The 21,542-nt window shown below is 37.1% G+C and overlaps 2 protein-coding genes across 4 annotated transcripts in view; both read left to right on the forward strand.

Moving 5' to 3' along the window:
- The window catches only part of ash1l (ash1 (absent, small, or homeotic)-like (Drosophila)), a 33,157-nt gene extending 27,131 nt beyond the window's left edge, over positions 1 to 6,026 (forward strand). For both annotated transcript variants that reach the window (XM_077195223.1, XM_077195224.1), the window contains 3 exons: positions 124 to 290; positions 2,220 to 2,709; positions 3,423 to 6,026. In XM_077195223.1, the coding sequence (XP_077051338.1) occupies positions 124 to 290; positions 2,220 to 2,709; positions 3,423 to 3,514 (749 nt within the window). In that variant the 3' untranslated portion in view covers positions 3,515 to 6,026. The remainder of the gene's footprint in view (positions 1 to 123; positions 291 to 2,219; positions 2,710 to 3,422) is intronic.
- A 1,226-nt stretch (positions 6,027 to 7,252) lies between these two features.
- Positions 7,253 to 21,104, forward strand: lrrc71 (leucine rich repeat containing 71). Of its 2 annotated transcripts, XM_077195225.1 has the most exons (14): positions 7,253 to 7,509; positions 7,639 to 7,749; positions 7,865 to 7,978; positions 8,078 to 8,153; positions 8,295 to 8,369; positions 9,681 to 9,749; positions 11,090 to 11,249; positions 11,363 to 11,446; positions 11,571 to 11,762; positions 12,129 to 12,204; positions 12,310 to 12,383; positions 20,014 to 20,125; positions 20,218 to 20,306; positions 20,842 to 21,104. In XM_077195225.1, the coding sequence occupies exons 1-14, from the start codon at positions 7,425 to 7,427 to the stop codon at positions 20,971 to 20,973; spliced, it is 1,449 nt and encodes a 482-aa protein (XP_077051340.1). In that variant the 5' UTR covers positions 7,253 to 7,424; the 3' UTR covers positions 20,974 to 21,104. The 2 variants fall into 2 exon arrangements, with proteins under 2 accessions (XP_077051340.1, XP_077051341.1); XM_077195226.1 differs by lacking the exon at positions 20,842 to 21,104 and having other exon boundaries at positions 7,303 to 7,509; positions 20,014 to 20,120; positions 20,218 to 20,266.
- The last annotated feature ends 438 nt before the right edge of the window (positions 21,105 to 21,542 follow it).

The following is a 21,542-nucleotide window of genomic DNA, read 5'->3' on the forward strand; positions in this document are numbered from 1 at the left end:
ACATACAACCGTTTTAAATAAATCAACTGTAAGATCCAAGAAATGTACTGAACCAGATGTTCCATGCTGAAAACACCACACTCTTTGCATGCTAATGACCGCTTATCTTGCTAATGGATTCAGGTCGTCCGAAAGGGGTAAAGGAACAGGACGTTTACATTTGCGACTACCGGCTGGATAAATCGGCACACCTGTTCTACAAGATCCACCGCAACCGATACCCGGTGTGCACCAAGCCCTACGCTTTCAACCACTTCCCCAAAAGACTGGCGCCGAAGAGAGACTTCTCTGTGAGTAGTGGAGAGGGAAGAAATGTTTAAGAAAAAAATAAAGACGGATGTTTTAGGACCATTAAAGACCTTTATACTTTTTCGAATATTACTTTTAATGCAGTGTGTAAAATAACTGTTTATTAATGTAAAAGGTCTGCAGAGTTTTAAAGATCAAAGTGCATGACAAATAAAGTTAATGTCTTCTGAAAGAAAGAAACGATTAGTCAGGAATTCCAGTCTCACTTTCATAACATATCTATGTAGGTTTGTAAAAAATTTGCATAATGCCAGCCTATGGTTTTAGTTACTTTGACCCACCCTCAAACACTGTAGTTGTAGCTGAGAAGCAACATGTCAAGAAGACGCTGTTTTCTGTGCTGTGAATCCACTTTGCATGCACTTCCAAAGGATGAGGACTAACACTGGAATTGATACGGTAAAACCGACGCCAGCGTAACTGTTCGTATCACTGTGTATCAAGCGCATAGGAAGCTTCCGGAGCTGAAGATCAGGTATTGTAATGGAAGTTTCATTTCCGATACGTGCTGTAAGCAGTAGACCAATCACAACAGACTGTGCCGTCTGACCAATCAGAGCAGAGGAAGCTCTCACAAAGGAGGGGTTTAGAGAGACGGGGCACCTTAAACATTTTTTGCATGACAGCATTAATAATATTATTATTATGTGTAACATTAGACATTTTATCAATATAATTATATCACATTATATTACAAAATATATTTATTATCTTTTTTAATTAATATGTTTGTGTGGGGTGAAATTTGATAATGGCATTTCTTTCTGAGTTTTACCCATAAATGTTGTTATGGTCACTAACTTATTTTATTCATATTTTTACATTTTTAGATGGGAAATTATGTAAAGAGTATTAATACTTATTTCTAATATTAATAACATCTATTACTTTTTTGTCACCTCTAAATTACTTATATCAAATGTTTTTTTTGTTTTTTGTTTTTACAGTTTGACAGTAGATGAGAAGTAACATTATTAATGTTAATAATATTATTATTGTGTTATAGGGTGCTGATATTTGACCTGGACTTCTTTGAGATTTTTCAATAAATGTTATTTTGTCCAATAATTTGTTTAATTTATATTTAATACTTTTACATGGGAAATTATATTATTAATAAACATTATTAATATTAATAATAATAATGTTTTGAGCTTTAATGTGTAATATAATTGTTACATTATATTACAAAAATATATTTTTTATTTTAGGATGCAATTTGAGCTTGACATTTTTTTCTGAGATTAACCTGTAAATGTTATTATAGTATAATATTATAGTAAATTAGTGCTGTCATTCGATTAATCCCAAATATTTTCTGTTATTAATCTGGTTTGGCTGCTGTCACTTTAAAACCAGCGTCTCATTTTCTCACTATTCTTTACGTTATTTAACTCATTTAAGACTGCTCTTAAGTTATGAAGATATTCGACAAAATGGACATTTTGGCATAATTGTGTGTGTTATTGAACAGTATTCTGGCGCGTGTCGTGTGTGTGTTTATGTGTTACTTGGACAGGACATTCACAGGCAGCATGTTCTCTTTTGTCTTGTCGCGCTTGAATGGTTTAAAAGCATTTGCATGAACAAGAGCGGGATCATAATGTAAAGCTGGCCAAAACATAACAGAAATTAACGGATGCTGTGCTAATTGCGCTAAATATTTTTAACACGTTAAACTGGACAAAAAATTAAGCGCATGTGTTAACGTTGACAGCCCTGTAGTAAATATAATATTTTGTTCATATTTTTACTGTTTTAGATCAGAAGTGGCAGTATGGAGTCGTTTAATTTGATTACCATGTAACTGTATTTTCCCCACTTATCTCATGACAGTTTGAAATCTAAACTAGTTTAAGTAGGCGAGGTGCTTCCATTACATTTTCATGAATTTATCTCTCGTTCTACAGCCTCACTATGTGCCGGATAACTACAAGAGGAACGGTGGCCGTTCTGCCTGGAAGACTGAGCGGCCCAAAGGTGCAACAAACTGCGATGAAGACCCCTCCCCCAGTGCATCATGTGACCAGCTGTCTGCCGGCTACTCGAGAGATGGGGACGAGGGCGGAGGAAGGGGAGCGGAGGGAGACGTGGAGACCTCTCAAGAAGACTCCAGCACCCCTGATCCCCAACAATCCACATCACAGGAAAGGAGGACAGGTGGAGAGGAGGAAGACTTGGAGGAAGCGGAGGAGGGGGAGGAGAGGGGAGAGAGGAGAGACATGGACGAGGGCTCTCAGGAAAGGGGAGGAGGAGGGCGGGACGTCTTGGACGCCCCATGCTCAGCCTCGCTCTCCTCTTCACCTCTTCATCCATCAATCCTGGGACGGAGGGAAGCGCAGAGAGAGCGATTGAACAAGATTCTGCTCGATCTGCTGCATCGGGCGCCCAGCAAGAATGGTAAGACTGAGAATATTAGGCTTTAGTTTCATCACATCAGTATTTTGCAACCTAATTCCAATCTTGCTTTCACAAATCTGTTCATTCTTTTTGATTACCGTATGTTGTAAAATAATATAATAGCATTTTTATTGTTGACTCTATTTTTGTCATTCAGTACCATAAATTACATTTCTTTTGAAAGGAGAGAGAGATTTCTTTGAAAAGGACTTGTTTACATTTTTTTTAGGGGTGAAATTTGACCAGAATTTTTTTTCTGTGAGATTCACCCATGAAATGTTATTATGGGCAATTTTTTATAAATTTATATTTATAAATAAAGTTTTAGATTGAAAATGATATTCATATTAATAATATTATTACGTTGTTTCAAATTTAATGTATTACATTTACTACAAAATATATACTCTTACTTTTATTTATTTATTTTAGGTTGAAATGTGACCTGGCTGATTCAGATTCAGCCATAAATGTTATGGTCAATAATGTATATAATACTATACTAATAATACTTTGTTTTAATACTTAATATAACTATATTTTGTTTTGATTCATAAAAAAAACAATTCGCAAGAACTGAGACTTGTTTATGTACATTTCATTTTTTTTTTTTTTTAAACATCATGTGTATTCATAAGCTGCTCTTTTAACACAACACTGCAACTAATGTAATGCAAGTTTGATCAACGAATTTCTTTATGTCTCCTTTCCAGCGATAGATGTGACGTATCTCCTCGAGGAAGGCTCTGGTCGCCGCCTCCGCAGACGGACGCTTGGACTGAGCGAATTTATTTGCAGGAAGTAATGCTGACAGACAGCACTCTCTGCTGAGCACGCTTGTAGAGCAGCAAGAGAATAATGGATATCGAGGAGCAGAGGTGGACTACACCTGAAAAAAAGAGGGAAAATGGAGGTGGGAGGATATTTATATCTTGCAGTTTCTTTCTAAAGAAACTACAAGAGAGACCAGCCCGAGCTTCGTGCACTGAGGACACGCAATTTGCTGCGAGTCGTCAACCTTGATGCGTTTCAAAAGTGCAAGTGTCACACATAGGAAAGTTGAAACTAAAGAAAAGCGCCTTGAAATTCAAACCCAGTTGCCATGGATTAACTACGACTTTACCGGTCAAGCGTCTCCAATGACTACGTTGTTATGGAAGCGCGTGGTACTAAATTTGGCCTTCGTTTCGGCTGCAAGTAGAAAAATGGGAGACCGGTGCCACCTTGTGGCCTAAAGTGGCAATGACTTGAAAACGACCAAGAAAGAGCAGAACGAGGCAAAAGATAAAACAGAAATAGGAGCGACATAGGAGGTGCAGTGTAGCGCACACACACTGCCCGTAGACTGAGAAGAGAGAGAGAGAGAAAGGAGAGAGCAGAGAAAGAACGTTGGCTAACTGCACTTTTAACAACACGGACATCATTCGCTCCCCGGAGATGTACGGATAAGACACACTAACATTCACACAGTATTGATGAATGCTGTATGATAAAGCAAAACAAATAAGTATATTACCTTCTTTTTTTGTTTTTTGTTTGTTATACTGCAATTACATTAGGAATGGAGCACGACGAGGGTATCCATATTTGTGACTTCGGGACTGGGCTGGAATGTTTCGCTTCTGTTATCGTGGGCATTGTGATTGGTTAGACTGGGTGCCAGCCCCGCCCCCTTTTCTAAAAAAGTATTTAATTCACCAGCTTAAAAAAACAACAAAACAAAATCTAGCAGTGGAGGCGCGCTGGCTTTAAATATATATAACGCCTTAGAATGCCATGAGCGTTTTTTTGTCTATGGTTGTGTGTGTGTGTGTGTGTGTGTGTGTGTGTGTGTGTGTGTGTGTGTGTGTGTGTGTATGTATGTATGTGCGTGTGTGAGCCCATTCTGATAATATAAATACGAAAAAGGAAACAACTAAGGGCTTGACAGCAGTTAATAAACAGTTAAATTCATGAATTCAAAAGAACTTAATGAATCATGTGATGTCATATTTTTTGTGGTTTGTAGGGCGGGTGGGATGGGGTTGGGTCAAGGTTTTAGTATTGTCATTTTCGTTTAATTTTCTTTTTAATTTTTTTAATGGCCTTTCAGGTTGCCATGGAGAATGTTTATATACAAAATCATGATGAGATTTTTTTGTTTGCCCTTAAAGCTTCACCTATGACAGATAAGTATTCCAAACCCCTTAGATGGACCGACACTGAAAAAAACAAAAATGAAAACTGACAAACAAAAGGAAAGTTGTATAGTGCCAAGCTATGTATATATACAGACAGGAAATGTGAGAAATGTCTCCAAAAGCAATATCTTGATAATGGATTTTGTGTATTGTATTGTACAGGATTCAGCCCTATATGTATTATTATTATTATTATTATTGTTATTATTACCATTCTTAAACGATTTGTATTGACAGAACTGTCACTTGTAACTGTACGAGAAGTGGAGGAGAAAGTGGCAGACATTATAATTAATAATCGCTACAAATTTCCATAAACGACTGAATCCTTGTTACCCAAAAACATGAATTTAGCACATTTCGAGAGGGAGGATTGTCTGATGAACTTTGTGGAAGGGGACACTGCAGTGACCCCAGACCTGGCACCCGTCACTGTAATAATTCATATGAACATTATGATAATTATTATTATTATTATTATGACTTTTTGAGGAGAAAAAGATGTTATGTTCCTCTTTTTTTTGCTGCAAAGTGTTGAACACTAAAAAAACAAACCAACATAAAAATGTAAAATGATATCTTGGCGGGAAAAAAAGCTGTCAACTCGATATCATGTTCTTAATCTCCTTTTTAATTTTTTGTTCTTCAAATGAGAAAAGATTGTTCTGTTTTTTGTGATAGCGGTCATAAATATAATGCTTGTATTTCTTGTATTTGTGTGTTTTTGTGTGATTTGTTTAGTTATTTTTAGACAATCACAAAATAAGATGCAAGCATTGTATATGGACAGACTGGCAGGCATTTTGTGATGTTGTGTACAGTTTGTCGAAACTTCTTCCACTCTGGTTCAAAGTTTGTAATTATAAAGTCATGAAGATGCTGTTGGTTTTTACTTTTTTTGTTTTGTTTTATATTCTATTTGTTTTGTTTGTTTGTTTGTTTTTTAATAAAAAGCACTACATTATTGTGAATATACTTGCCTGTTGCTCATACATTTAGCAGAGAATCTGTGATGAAGTTCTTTACCAGGTCATAACCATTATTACTCCAGGTATACAGACAAATCGTATTTTAATTGTATGGACAGTCAATAAATCTTCAAATAAAGTGAATTTTAACTATTGCGTAGCACATTGACATTGTGTACCATCATTTGAACTGCCAAATACATTTGCAAAGAAAACACTAAATTAATAAATACCTTGTATTTTAATGCTGTCTAATTTAATTAATGCCAGACATAGCTGATGTTTTTACATGTTGTTACTGATTCTTGATTCTTTAAATCATTACTATAATGTGTGCCTTGTAATTTGATTTTCTCTTTTTTTTATCAAAACTTTGGACTAAGTAATTTAAAAATTACAACAGACATTATTAGGAAATATTACAACTATGTCCTGACAGAAGAAAACTTCATTTGAAAAATATACCTTTTTTGTAAGGCTTCATAGCTGTCATGAATTTATGAAAACATTTATTAATTCAATTTAGTCTGTAGGTCATCTTTACCTCCAGAAAAAAATATTCCTTAATACATGTGACATACAATTCGCAAACTATAATTTTTATTTAATTCAATAGTCAAAATTCAAAATTATTTCGTTTGTTTTTAAACTATCCTGCGGTCTCTTTTAAATAAATGTGTTAATATTTAAAGTAATTACTTGACACATTATGATATCTGGGGTTTATCTATCAGGGGAGCGTTTCCCAGAAGCATCGTTGGCCACCTATGTTCGTAATTTCCATTGAACTCTGTTGGTAACGACAAAACTTGCGACCATAGTTGGCTTTGGGGGAAAAAAACACAAAGCAATTTATTTTTGGTCTTCATAGTCATAGATACATACCGTACGTAACATTGAGATGAGACGACATACTCGACCGCTCCACACACGTCGCCGCGTCCGCCATCTTGGAACAGTCAGCATGTCGTCACTCACATTAAGAATCAATGATTCCACACAACTCTGCGCAGCTTCTGGTTGCTTTAAGAAGATTTCACCAAGATTTCAATTCCCGAAGAGATGGGATAACCTTTCACAGGTGAGAATGTGTTGGTTTGGGTTCTTATGTATTAATTCAATATTACAGGATTTTAAACTATGGTACATTTTTAGTGTCGTGTTATCTGACGCCTTCTTGTTGTATTGTGTAAGTTTAGCAAAATAATCGGCTGAAGTCTGTTGCAGATATAAATATTCATACGGATTTATACATGCGTCCAAGTACTGTTGCAGACGCAGTCAAATTTGCCCGTTCCAATATGGCGAACGACAGCTCTAACGAGGAATATATGTATCTATGTTAAGAGCTTCCTGTTTGCCGCCATCCACTAGGTGGCTTCAAAAGTAACAGTTGAATTTCAAGAGTTGGCATGGTAACGGAATACAACCTGAGCCAACTACAACACTAGTGCTGTATGAGCAACGTTAGTTTACTATATATTGATTTTAAATAATTAATCATTTAAATTCATTATTTGGTTTTGTTTTGGGTTTTAAAACATTGAAATAGTTTCCTACTGAAAAGATGAGAAAACGAGTTGAGAAATCCTCCAAAGAGAAAGTGGACAAGGTGGATTATGGGATTGAGGAGGAAACAACTAAAACCGCAGGTATTCGACTGTAAAGACAGACTGGTTTTTGATAATGTGATATTTATTAAAACCAAAATATATGCCATGTCCCAAGATGGCAATTAAAGTCAACTGAATGTCAATGTTTTGTGGAATCACTCACACTAGATGATTACCAGTGTTCAGGAAATCTGGAGTTGGACTTCACAGAACTGTGTAAACTCATGGGCGTGAAAAAGATCCCTTCTGTCAAGCTGAAGCAGTCAAAATCTGTGATGGGTAAATATTTTGTAAAGTTACATAAGACAATTGTGTTCTGCTCCCCTATTAAAGATGCTTTTTAACACCATGAAACTATAATTTTTCCTAATAAAAATCCTAACCTGGACTGAAGAACACAATCACTCTCAGAAATCCTTAGAAAGTCAAATGACAACATGGTCCTCTGAGCCCTGCCTTGAGATAGAGCTGGAGAATGAAGACCAGTCAAAGACAGTCAAGATATCTGGTAAGGCCGTTGCTTCTTTGTGAACTATTAGATGCAGTTGTTCAAACTCCTAAGAAATATTTCATATCAAAATGTATTTTATTATTATTTTTTTGATAGGATGGAAGGTGGATGATATGATGCTTCAGGTGCTGAGCAGAACATTGCCGTCCCTCAGTAATTTCCAGTGCTTACAGTGAGCTTTTGTGTGTGTGTGTGTGTGTGTGTGTGTGTGTGTGTGTGTGTGTGTGTGTGTGTGTGTGTGTGTTTATGGGTGTTAGTGTTGCAAATAAACAATATGTTATGTCAATTTCCCAATAACGGTGATGCTTTGCAGCATGTGGCGTGTAGGCCTGACGGATTTCACTTTCGCCTCCTTGAGAAACACAGTGTCTCTGTGCTCAAATCTCAGGTGAGAACAGTCAAGAATGTCTAAAATTCCCATCATTAATCCTTTTTAGTGCCAATAAGACCAACATTCAGTGTGTTTCATATGGTTTTTAAAGTGGCCCATTTTGCTTCTTTAGCTGTTTGTGAATGTAAAAGGTCTGCAAAGTTTTAAATATTTAAGTGCATGCACACTAAACGGAGTTATTAGCTATGTTTCAAAAAAGTTTTTACTCTCGCTTGAGGTGGTTTTTGACTTGTGCGAAAAAGAGTTAATGCAAATAATGGCAGATGGAAACGCATTTGCCGAATATATTCTGACGTAGCGAACATTAAACCCACGTGACTAATCGGCTGTTTCCACCGATGGTGTTTTATTTATTGTTGGTTACTAGGTTACCAACACCACCGTCATCTGCTCGAGCAACTTAATATAAACGTACCTAATTCAAATTTGTTTGATGTGTTTTTTTGATTTTTTGCGAACTTAGATTCGAAAAGATTCGCTTCACGTTTGGATGCGAACCCCTGTCTCTCAAAAGAAAGAACCGATACTAAACTGCCTGCAACAGGTCCTCAGTAATTCCAGCCTTATTCCTTGCGTGTACAAAATTCAGATATGGTATCTTTTCGTTTCCAACACACGCTGTAAACAGTAGACCAATCACAACAGACTGGGCCATCTGACCAATCAGAGGAGAGTAGGCTCTTGGAAAGGATGGGTAGCCCAGACAGCAACATAGTGTAGGCCCAGATCCGGCCCACATCTGGTACGGGTGGAATCCACATGTACCAGATGTGGCCCGGATTTGGGCCGACACTATGTTGTTGTCTGAGGTTTAGAGAGACTGAATCTTTAATCGAACTGTGCGTGATCTACTGACGACGTGCAAATTAAAGGACACAGACACAGCCGGATCATTTCCAGAATGACCAACGCAAACTACCTGTTAGCGCCTGGTTTAAGGTGTGCTTTTTGGGGCGGTAAATAATGGCGTTAACCTTAGTTAATCACTTTGCATTATTCATTTAAATTGTCTCCTCCCATAAATTTTGCTCCTTTTTCTACTACAAATGGATATGCAATTATTATAAGGTCAGCTGCAAAAATAACCCTGTCCACCCCTTTTCAGTACGAATTTTTCATTCGTGTGAAAAATAAAGTGTGTCTTTAGTAAATCCTGACAGAAGTGTTTTAATGCCAAAAGAGGGTTTGCGCTGCCGCAAACTGTTGGTAAATCTTACCCAAATTATGTATTTGGAAAATAGATTATGATAATGTGATAGTAGATACTGGAAAATCTGATGACATCATCTCCAACTTATATCTTGCTAGGAAAGTGGTCTTGGATGGCAATCCACTCCCTGAGCAGAGCTACCACTTACTTATAGGGGAGGACAGCATGTGAGTCATTCTTTCATTTTAAACACACACACACACACACACACACACACACACACACACACACACACACACACACACACACACACACACACACACACACACACACACACACACACACACACACAAACAAACAAACAAACAAACACACACACAATGATTTCTGAAGGATCATGTGACACTGAAGACTGGAGTAATGATGCTGAAAATTCAGCTTTACCATCACAGGAATAAATTATATTTTAAAATACAAAAGTTATTTTAAATTTTGATAATATTCCACAATATTACAGTTTTTACTATATTTTTCATTAAACAAATGCAGCCTTGACCTCTTTCAAAACATTAAAAAAATATGACCCCAAACCTTTGAACGGAAGTATATATACAGATAGTTATAAATACTTTAACCTAATCCTAACCCTTGTAAAGCTTGGTTTGCCTACAGTGGATCATGCTACAGGATTGCCAAATGACCAAAAAAACGTTATCTTCAAGATTGTAGAAAACTGTGCATTTCTTGTCTTTGCACCCACTGCTACTTATACTAACAATGGAAATAAGCGCAGTTATAACAGCAAAATATTTGGGAGAGCACTGCTATAGTGTGACGATATTGTATTGCAATAGGTAGCACTTCAAAGTTATTGAATCAAAACTAGTTTTGTAAACATCTTTTGTAAGTGAAAAGGTTTAATGACAATATCTAGTTAGTTATACTCAAAATAGTTACAAAATAGATGTATGAGATGATAAAATCTTATACCATTAATTGTACCCAGCATGTATGTAAAATGTTGCCAGAGAGAGAGAGAGAGAGAGATTTGCTCTAGAAAAGAAAAGAGAGAAAGAGCCAGTCTTGGTCTCACGACTAGAGCTAGAGAAAGAGAAAAAGAAGAGAGAAAGCAACAGTTTGGGTTAGGGTCATTCTTTTATTCCTTCTTTCACCATGTGACTAAAACATAAATCAGAGACATTCAAACTGACCAATCAGACGATTACAACTTCCCCCACCGTACTAAAGGTGTGACAATTCCATTTCCAAATGGCCCTTGGAGGGGGCTGGAACAGGAAAGCAAGTCTGTTGATTTTCAACCTTACACCCTAAAAGAACACTTTCTGTATTTTTGCAATGAAATTTATAGACACCATTTTTACAAATTAGGTTCTGTCAGATTTAGCTAACTTCTGGTTACAGATTTGTCCCCAAAATATGTTTATGTAGGTACACATATACATTTGCTGCTTGCAGTATATAACTTAAATGTGTTATAATGTTATCAAATTGCATTTTTTGTAGTTTTTAAACTCTTACAGCTCTTTTTAAATAATGTCTATGCTAGGCTGACAGACTTATCACTACGCAACAGTCATATAGGAGAGGAAGGAGCTCGTCTGATTGGCTTGTCTCTGTCCACTGTACCCACTGCCAACAAAAACCTTGTGTCACTCAACCTGGCCTTTAATAGCATTGGGGATGCAGGTGCAAATCACATTGCTCAGGTGTGTAGAATTTAAATATGTCCGTCTAAAGGTGTTCGGACAATTTCTAATGATGTCAAGACTGTATACACTTAAAATTGAGTTTTTATTATCCCCCATCCCTCTTTATAAAGGGTCTTCGTCTCAACCGTTCCTTGCTATGTCTGTCCTTATCCCACAATCAAATAGGAGATGAAGGAGCAGCTCGTTTGGCTGAGGTACACATACAGTATGAACTTCTATTAACAACTACATCTCATTTGCCTTACGTTGCCTAACTTGAGACATTAGACTGTGAAACATGCATATTTCTATTAAACTCTTTCTCATTTCTTTCTTTAGGTGCTTGGCCCCTTTGCTCTGACACATGAGGAGATAGTCGAGAGGAGGAAGCTGTTAATTAAAGTTGAACCAGCAGTGATCCAGCCGTCTCTGGTTAGTCTTGCTGACTCACAGGAGCAGCCTCTTTCCGTCCGCAGCAGCTCTTCGCTGGATCGCCTCAACAAGATTGCAAAGAACACCACCAAAAAGAAGGTAAAGCATTTTTGGAAAGGCTCATGACTTTGCCAACAACCTCCAGCAGCTAAAGGAACGTCGCCGGATCCAACCAACAATCATGAAATATGCTAGCCACTATATTTCTGTATCTTATTGTCACCTGCATTGTCGCTTGCGACAGAAGCATTCCAAACACACACACACACACACACACACACACACACACACACACACACACACACACACACACACACACACACACACACACACACACACACACACACACACACACACACACACACACACACACACACACACACACACATGAAAAGAGTATGTTTCTTATGATTTAGAATAGATAAATACAATGGTTTACAGATTTTTAAGAATGTTTATGTGTAGGACAACCCTAAAAAAGAGGAGAAACCAGCGCCAGCTCAGGTAGCCAGGAAAGAGGAGCCAAAAGTGGCCAAGAAAGGTAATTTAACTAATTTGACTCCTATTTGTTTGAGATTCAGAAGTGCACTTTATATTTGATGGTTTACATGTAGAGTGAATATTTCTCTTCTTGTTTTTCACTCAGATGATAAAGTTCCCCGTAGTCAGGCTGGAAAGATAGGACCCAAAGAAAAGAATCTGCCAGTGTCTGAACAAGAAGTAAGAATTAATTTAACAACTCATCCCATTAAAAAAATGTATAAGGGTGAAAAAATATTTAAGATACTGTGAGATACTTCATGAAATTATTCTTGACCCATTATTATATGATCTGACATATATTGTAACCAATAATATAATCTGTCAAACATTTTGAACACATTTTAGCCAGAGAATACAGTGCTTTCATAATTATTAGGCAAGTCGATATTCTAATCATATTTTTTTCCAAGCTCATTTTACCAATTCCAAACCACATCAATCTTAATGTCTTCTATTAATTTTGTATATAATCATTTATAAGTGATATATAATTATTAACAATGGCTGGAAATCAAACACGCCTTATATAAATGTCCATAATTGTTAAGCATGTTTTCTTTTACATGTAAAATAGGCCAAATAAGACATTAAGCGTTTTTAATTCTATTTGGTACTATTTTCACAAGTAAGGTGTACATTTTCAAAACTCTCACTGTTAATATCACAACAGGAAGATTATTGATAAAGCAATCTTTAGTGGCAGAAGTGATAGGTCTAACATATTTGTAACACGGAGTCAGCTTTGGAGCCTTGGCTAAATGTAATTTACATGAGACTAGACAATGATCTGAGATGTGGTAGCTCTGCTGCAGAATTTCAATGGCATCAACATTGATTCCGTGTTATAATATTAGATCTAGAGTATGATTACGACAATGAGTAGGTCTTGACACGTGGTGTCTTAACTCCAATAGAGTTAAGAATGTCTTTAAATACCAATCCCAATGCATCTTTTCCATTATCTACATGTATATTAAAATCACCAACAATTAGTACTTTATCTGCAGTCAATACTAATTCTGATAGAAAGTCGGCAAATTCTTTGATAAAGTCTGTATGGTGCCCTGGTGGCCTGTATACAATAGCCAGCAGAATTCTCAAACGTGATTTATCATTTACATTATATATTTTTACATTAAGGACCAACACTACAAAAGAAGTATATTTAAAAGTAGATTTCTTAGTGGTTTTGAAAATATTACTATAAATTACAGCAACACCTCCCCCTTTGCCTTTCAGACGAGGTTCATGTTTATAACAGTAATCTTGCGGTGTGCACTCATTTAAAGTAATGTAATCGTTTGGTTTTAGCCAGGTTTCTGTCAAACACAGCACATCTACACTGTAAAAAATCCAACTTACATTTTGTTTGACAAATCCTGTTTTTAAAGTTTATTCAACTATTTAACATTAAAAAGTTTGTACAACTAATGGCCCTAAGTTGAGAAAACTCAAAAATGTCCTGCAGCTGGTTGCCTTAAACTTTTAAGATTTCTCAACTTTTCTTTTTTTATTACAGTGTAGGTTATAATCTGAAATCATATCATTAACAATAAGTGCTGTTGAAGTGAGGGATCGAATATTCAGCAACCCAAGCTTTATCGTTTGCTCATCTGTATTATATCTATTTTTTGATTTTATTTGTTGAACATCAATTACATTTTTAACCTTAGATGGGTTTGGAAGTTTTTTGGATTTCCAAATTCGGGGAACAGACACAGTCTCTATATGATGATATATAGGTGAAAGAGGCTCTATGTGATGGGATTTATCTGACCTTGGTGACACGTGGCCGCTACCAGACGGTCGGTTTAGCCAGTTTGTCTGCTTCCTGACCTGAGCCCCAGATTGTCATGTTTTATCTCTAAGACTATGAGCCAGATTACTAGAGAGAAGAGCAGCACCATCCCAGGAGGGATGAATACCATCTCTTTTCAACAGGTCAGGTTTGCCCCAAAAACTTTTCCAATTGTCTATGAATTCTATATTATTTTGCGGACACCACTTAGACAGCCAGCCATTGAGTGAACACAATCTACTAACTATCTCATCACTCCTTCGAACAGGAAGGGGGCCAGAGCAAATTACAGTGCCTGACATCGTACTTGTGAGTTCGAACACCTCTTTAATAATAATTTTGGTGATCTCCGACTGGCGGAGTCAAACATCATTAGTGCCGACGTGAATAACAATCTTAGAGAAGTGTGTTTGTGTCCTGATAAACTCTACATTATGGGGACAAAATGTCTACAAAGATGGCACTATCCGAAATCATTGTCCTTGTGGGGACATACAGGTCCTTCTCAAAAAATTAGCATATTGTGATAAAGTTCATTATTTTCCATAATGTAATGATAAAAATTAAACTTTCATATATTTTAGATTCATTGCACACCAACTGAAATATTTCAGGTCTTTTATTGTTTTAATACTGATGATTTTGGCATACAGCTCATGAAAACCCAAAATTCCTGTCTCAAAAAATTAGCATATTTCATCCGACCAATAAAAGAAGTGTTTTTAATAAATAAAAAAAAAAGTCAACCTTCAAATAATTATGTTCAGTTATGCACACAATAGTCAATAATTGGTCGGGAATCCTTTTGCAGAAATGACTGCTTCAATGCGGCGTGGCATGGAGGCAATCAGCCTGTGGCACTGCTGAGGTGTTATGGCGGCCCAGGATGCTTCGATAGCGCCCTTAAGCTCATCCAGAGTGTTGGGTCTTGCGTCTCTCAACTTTCTCTTCACAATATCCCACAGATTCTCTATGGGGTTCAGGTCAGGAGAGTTGGCAGGCCAATTGAGCACAGTAATACCATGGTCAGTAAACCATTTACCAGTGGTTTTGGCACTGTGAGCAGGTGCCAGGTCGTGCTGAAAAATGAAATCTTCATCTCCATAAAGCTTTTCAGCAGATGGAAGCATGAAGTGCTCCAAAATCTCCTAATAGCTAGCTGCATTGACCCTGCCCTTGATAAAACACAGTGCACTAACACCAGCAGCTGACATGGCACGCCAGACCATCACTGACTGTGGGTACTTGACACTGGACTTCAGGCATTTTGGCATTTCCTTCTCCCCAGTCTTCCTCCAGACTCTGGCACCTTGATTTCCGAATGACATGCAAAACTGAGCAACAGTCCAGTGCTGCTTCTCTGTAGCCCAGGTCAGGCGCTTCTGCCGCTGCTTCTAGTTCAAAAGTGGCTTGACCTGGGGAATGCGGCACCTGTAGCCCATTTCCTGCTCACGCCTGTGCACGGTGGCTCTGGATGTTTCTACTCCAGACTCAGTCCACTGCTTCCGCAGGTCCCCCAAGGTCTGGAATCGGTCCTTCTCCACAATCTTCCTCAGGGTCCGGTCACCTCTTCTCGTTGTGCAGCGTTTTTTGCCACACTTTTTCCTTCCCACAGACTTCCCACTGAGGTGCCTTGATACAGCACTCTGGGAACAGCCTATTTGTTCAGAAATTTCTTTCTGTCTTACCCTCTTGCTTGAGGGTGTCAATGATGGCCTTCTGGACAGCAGTCAGGTCGGCAGTCTTACCCATGATTGCGGTTTTGAGTAATGAAACAGGCTGGGAGTTTTTAAAAGCCTCAGGAATCTTTTGCAGGTGTTTATAATGAATTAGTTGATTCAGATGATTAGGTTAATAGCTTGTTTAGAGACCCTTTTCATGATATGCTAATTTTTTGAGACAGGAATTTTGGGTTTTCATGAGCTGTATGCCAAAATCATCAGTATTAAAACAATAAAAGACCTGAAATATTTCAGTTGGTGTGCAATGAATCTAAAATATATGAAAGTTTAATTTTTATCATTACATTATGGAAAATAATTAACTTTATCACAATATGCTAATTTTTTGAGAAGGACCTGTATACTAGTCGCCATGAGGAAAACAGCTTATATATCACACTTAGATATATATATCACAAGTGATGTTTGTTGAAAATGTCAGAAAGTTTTCTGTGATGAGTATATTTAGGGGTAAGGGATGGAATAGGCCTATACAGTTTCTACAGAATAAAAATCATTATGTCTATGGAAAGTCCCCATAAAACATGAAAAACAACATTTGTAAACATAAAGCAGTATAGAGTACAAAGGAGGGGAAACAGGCAATGAGTGTATAACATCAGATTGATCAGAGATGCATCAGAAGAAGGGAGACAGATGGCATTAAATATAGTACATTACAGTATGTCATCATGTGATACTGTAATGTAATGTAAGTGTATTTTCTATTTTGATTGTTTAATTCAAAGAAGATCATACTGTTGTGTTTCAGTGATTAAACCAAATGTTCTCATTACATATTACAATAATCTTGTGTTTGAAACAATGATTATGTAAAATGTGTATAACTGTAACGAAAGCATGAGATCAGGTTTTGAAAGAATGATCAGCTGTGTTACAAGTGTAATCAGTTTGGATTTTTGTACTAAGAGTTTTGAAAATGTACACCTTACTTGTGAAAATGTTACCAAAGCGAATAAAAAAAACTGTAACTCACACTGAAAAGTCAAAAATTATTAAAAGCCCATGATAAGGATGCAATACTATAGAAAATCACAAAATAAAGGTGACCATTGGACAAGAAATGCTCACACAAAAAAAAACTGGTTGAGAAGTGTAGTAATTATACTTTCGCCTACCCAGGGATGCCAATTATGTGGTGATTGGTACTCAGGTCACCTCTGACGTGAGTTTTGGATCACACCTTACTTAAGGAGTATTTATGTGTACATCAGATGACCACTTCCTCCTTTCTTAATTCAAAAAGTCAAGGACTTTTACCTTGGCAGTATGAGAACACTCACAACAGAGGGAGGGAGTTGGTCAGCTGATTTATCTGAAAGATTGATGAGATATTGTTAAATTGTAGAGCCTCTTCTGCATCATCAACACAAGGAAGACACAAGTGTAATAAGATAAATTGTATTAACAACAGATAAAGAAGAATAACTAACACAACTACTAAATGAAAACCATGAATGATAAAGGAATAAAATGCATGAGAGGCGTACAATACAAGTGATTAAGTTGAGTGTGGCTATGGAAGAGTTACGTTATCTTATGTAAAGATAATGTAAAGAACTTATTTTTCTGAAACTAATAAGGTGAAGAACTTTATTATGCATCAAACAAATAAATGAAAGATTATTTGTTATTAACTAGCATCATATATTACCTCTAATGAAAATTAGAAAATCATATACATAAAATACAACAATGCCAAGGTCTCTGGAAAGAGGTTTGGTAAAGGGATATTTACGCTCCACGTGGTTGAGTGAGCAGTCCGATGGAAGTGCTGGGTGACAATGCAGTGGAGAAAGGAGCCGGTATCTTTTTCAACAACACAAAGATCTGTGATCTGCTGATCTCCAGGAGCACTAAAAGGTGCTAAATCTGGAACACCAGATGAGGCCCCCTGAAGTAGGTGCAGAAGGTCCTTAACTATCTGGAACACGCAGACGAAGAAACTCTCTGGAGCTTAACCTTGTTGCAAATGTCCATTTGTCTTCTGTTCTCTGGGACAGACACTCAGAACTTGGTCAATCCGCATTGTCTCTCTGGCATGGAGACATGGAACGTGCTGCATCTGTTATGGTCTCGCTGGGCAAAGACTCTGAACGTAAAGTTTGTTAATGTCTCTTTCCTCACAGACTGGAGACTCAGAATGAGGTCATATCTGTTACTGCCTCACAAGCTGTAGAATCAGAGCATGGAACCTGTTTCTGTCTCAGGAACATGCTGGAGACTCAGAACTTGTATCTGTTGCTGGCTTCCCTGTAACAGGCTGCAGGAGTGAGGAGTGAAAGTCAGAACAAGGAGTGTCTTTCGAAAGGGTACCTTTATCCCTTTTCGATGAGAAGGAGATTGTAATTTGGTGCTTCTCCATTCCAGTGCTGTGATTGGCTGCTGGCATCGGAGGGGACAGTCTGGGCCACCCATCTTTCCCCTGTGAAACTCATTTCCATAAAGCACACAGTTAGAAGTCTTAAAAGTGTCTTTAAAGTTTTACCAATGCATTTCTCACTTTTCAAACCACCACCAGAATGCATTTGGCAATATTCTAAACAAATAGAATCCAAACAAGATGGAAAAAGATGGAACTGACCTGCATTCATTCATTTGTACTGTGGTATATTTTCCCCTACGCACCTGACTTAAGTTAAACCCGCGTCGTCACCTAATCGAAGCCCCTAAACGTCTCCTGATCGATGTTCAATAATATTTATCCTCTGGGTGCAGGGCAGAAACTGCATTTGAATTTGAACTGCATCAGAAGTCCTGTCCTTCCCAGGCTTGGTACCAGAGGTCTTCTTCTTGCGCTCTAAGAGGTGTTTGGATGTTGTCCTAGCATCTTTATCTGATGCTGTTGGACAGTTTGTTTGTGATAGTCCACCAGGATCAAATCAAAATGTAGCAAAACGTTGGGAGGGAGAGAGGGACCTGGCCATAAACTGTAATGTACTGTTCACCACAGAAGAAAAGTTATTAACTGCAAAAGTCTTAGGATTTAATGTGAAAAATTAGGTGTGGAACCATCCGGAACCCTTTAGTCTCCAGTGCCACCAGAACTTCAACTTACTCAGAGCCTCCAGAAGTACAAGGTGTCAGGTTCTCTTTGCTATGCAAAGAATCCTGAAACGTGACCCCCACTTAAGAATCTCAAGCTGAAATGTTGAGACTAGGTTGAGAGTGACTCTTATGGGACCAGCACCACTTCCTCTTGTACCACTGTTTGAAGAATTTATATTTCTAGTATATAATATTTAAGTAGGTTTTGGGAGATCATTTCCTGTCCATCTCCCACCCTGAAAGGTCCAACTTGCTCATTGTTAGTAGCAGCTCACACCATGATTCCCTCACCACGGCCGCTAAGTCATGAGTCACTCTCAACCCATAAAACTTTTTAAAAAATCAGTCTTCATCTATTTCGTGACACTTCAGCTTATGATTATGAAGGGTCACGTTTCAGGATTCCTTGCCCTAGCTAAGTCTCTGAGAACCTGACACCTTGCACTTCTGGAGACTTGGTAGATTATAGTTCTGTAAAAAGATTGCACTGGAGACTGAGAATTAAAGGATTAGTTTATTTCAAAATGAAAATTCTGTGATCATTTACTCACTCTCAAGTTGTTAATCCTGTATGAATTTCTTTCTTCTGCTGAACACAAAAGAATATATTTTTGAAGAATGTCGGCAACTAGACAGTTGATGGTCCTCATTGACTACTTTGTGATTATTTATATGATTTTGAACAAATTGGATTAGACTTTTCTTGTGCTTTTGGGTTAGGGGTGTACGTCTTGGAGTTCTGGCATGGAAACTTAGAAAATGTAGTAAAACGTGACACTTAACAAACCTAGCCAGTTCAGATATTTCATGTGTTCTAGCTCAAGCACACCTGGTGCAACTAATGAAGCCCTTTGCTTGATTAGTTGCATCAGGTGTCCTTGAGGCAACACTTGTTTTGCAGATTTGTGCTATTGTGAGGGATTCTACTCAGGGGGTTGAATAATTTTGAGACTGCGGAAGTCATTAAAAGTTGCATTTTCAGTTGATTTTGGGGAAACCACTTGAAACATTTGTTGTGTTGAGCTCTTTCAATTACTTTGGTTTGATTTGTTCATTGCAAACAGCTGAAAGTCTGTCAATTTTGCCAATAAAACAGATTTGCAATGGGAGTTAAATTATTTTGATCACAACTGTATATATCACTATCACTATTCACTATAATAAGAGCTTTGAAAATTAACCATCCTTCACATTAAGCATGGGAACATTTGTATGTCAGACAGTGGAGGTGGTTGAGACGGTGATTCCTCTGTTGGACCCTGGAATTGTGCACACTGGAGGGAAAGTCATTCATCCAGGAAACACATGCCTTACTTCTCTGAATCTGTCGGGTAATTTCATTTCAGACTTGATTTTATTTCAGTATTAGAGTAAAACATACTAGTATGTTATGGCTGTAACATTTTCTTTTCTGATAATTCAGGAAATAAACTGACTGAGCAATCCCTCAAGCTGTTCCTCTCATCTTTGGAAAGCCAGGGTGAAGGTGGACTTCTGCGTCTTTCTCTCAATGTGAGCCTCATCAGTCTTAAACCTTTTTAAAACCCTCTATGGTGTATCGTCATTATAAATGACAGAGCAAATTTCATTTAAAATACAGTAATAACATTCAACCAAAAAAAAATTACATTTTAGTATTATCATATGAAATCCCATTCAGCCAATAAAATTAAAATCCTTGTTTGGTCACATGCTGTCTAGGCTCCATTGTGAGTTCATTTTAGACTGGGAAATACATATAAATTTTTTCTTTTTTAAATATCATTGTACATCCAATGTTGTCATTTTTAATGCACATTTTGTAAAATCAATAACTCAAAAGTGTTTTGAAACACTAAGACCTTTTCAGTAGTTTTCAGATAGTGAAAATGGATTTTAATGTGACACATTTAGTCATAAAGGACAGCACCCTAAAAAAGGCAAAGGTCAGATGAAGAAAACTTAAATATATGTAAAATATAAAGTCATTTATTTTTTCTAGTTGTGATTTCCTAACGAGTCCCATACAGGGATTAAGAGCTTTTTTAATTTCAGCTATGTTTTTCAGAGAAATCGGTTTCCATCCGATTGTGACATCTTCCTGAAGATACAGGAAATTATGGCTTTCAAGGACCCTCTAAACAAAAACAACAATTATCAGGTGGAGGATGAACATGGTGAACAAGAAAATAAGCGTTAACATAAGAATATAGCATATCATTATCTCATGGTTCCATAATGTGAAACTTCTCAGTCTTCTGATTTTGTTCTGAAATCTTTGTTAAATTGTTATTTTAATACACAGACACAGACCGTAAGAGCTCTAGACACAGTGCTATTAGTTTGTTTAACATTTTGGTCACTACGTGTTATGTCTTTGTTTTGATACCTTTTCTAGCATTCTAAAATGTGGAAAATATTCAAAGGCTTACAGAAAAACAGTAAAAAACTCTGTATTTCTTTTCTGCTATATTTCAGCAAATTTTAGCTGAATAATTATTTATGCAATTGTCATTGTGTTATATTTTTATGAAAATAAAGCAAGTCCAAATAAGTATGTTACTCCATTTTTCATTCATCTGGAGAACTGCATACTTTTCCTATTAAATCACTAACAAAACCACTGTGATTGGTCACATCCCTGAGATGGCACGTGACAATGCGGCACCCATGAGTGAACTTGACGAACATACGATCATCTATAAGTGCCATTTGATAGAAAGCACACGATGCAGCTTTAAACAACAATAATTATCATTTAGACCAACC

This window comes from Siphateles boraxobius, unplaced genomic scaffold (assembly GCF_051911475.1).
Source record: "Siphateles boraxobius isolate OS27281-9 unplaced genomic scaffold, OSU_SipBor_1 33, whole genome shotgun sequence".
NCBI classification, from domain to species: domain Eukaryota; kingdom Metazoa; phylum Chordata; class Actinopteri; order Cypriniformes; family Leuciscidae; genus Siphateles; species Siphateles boraxobius.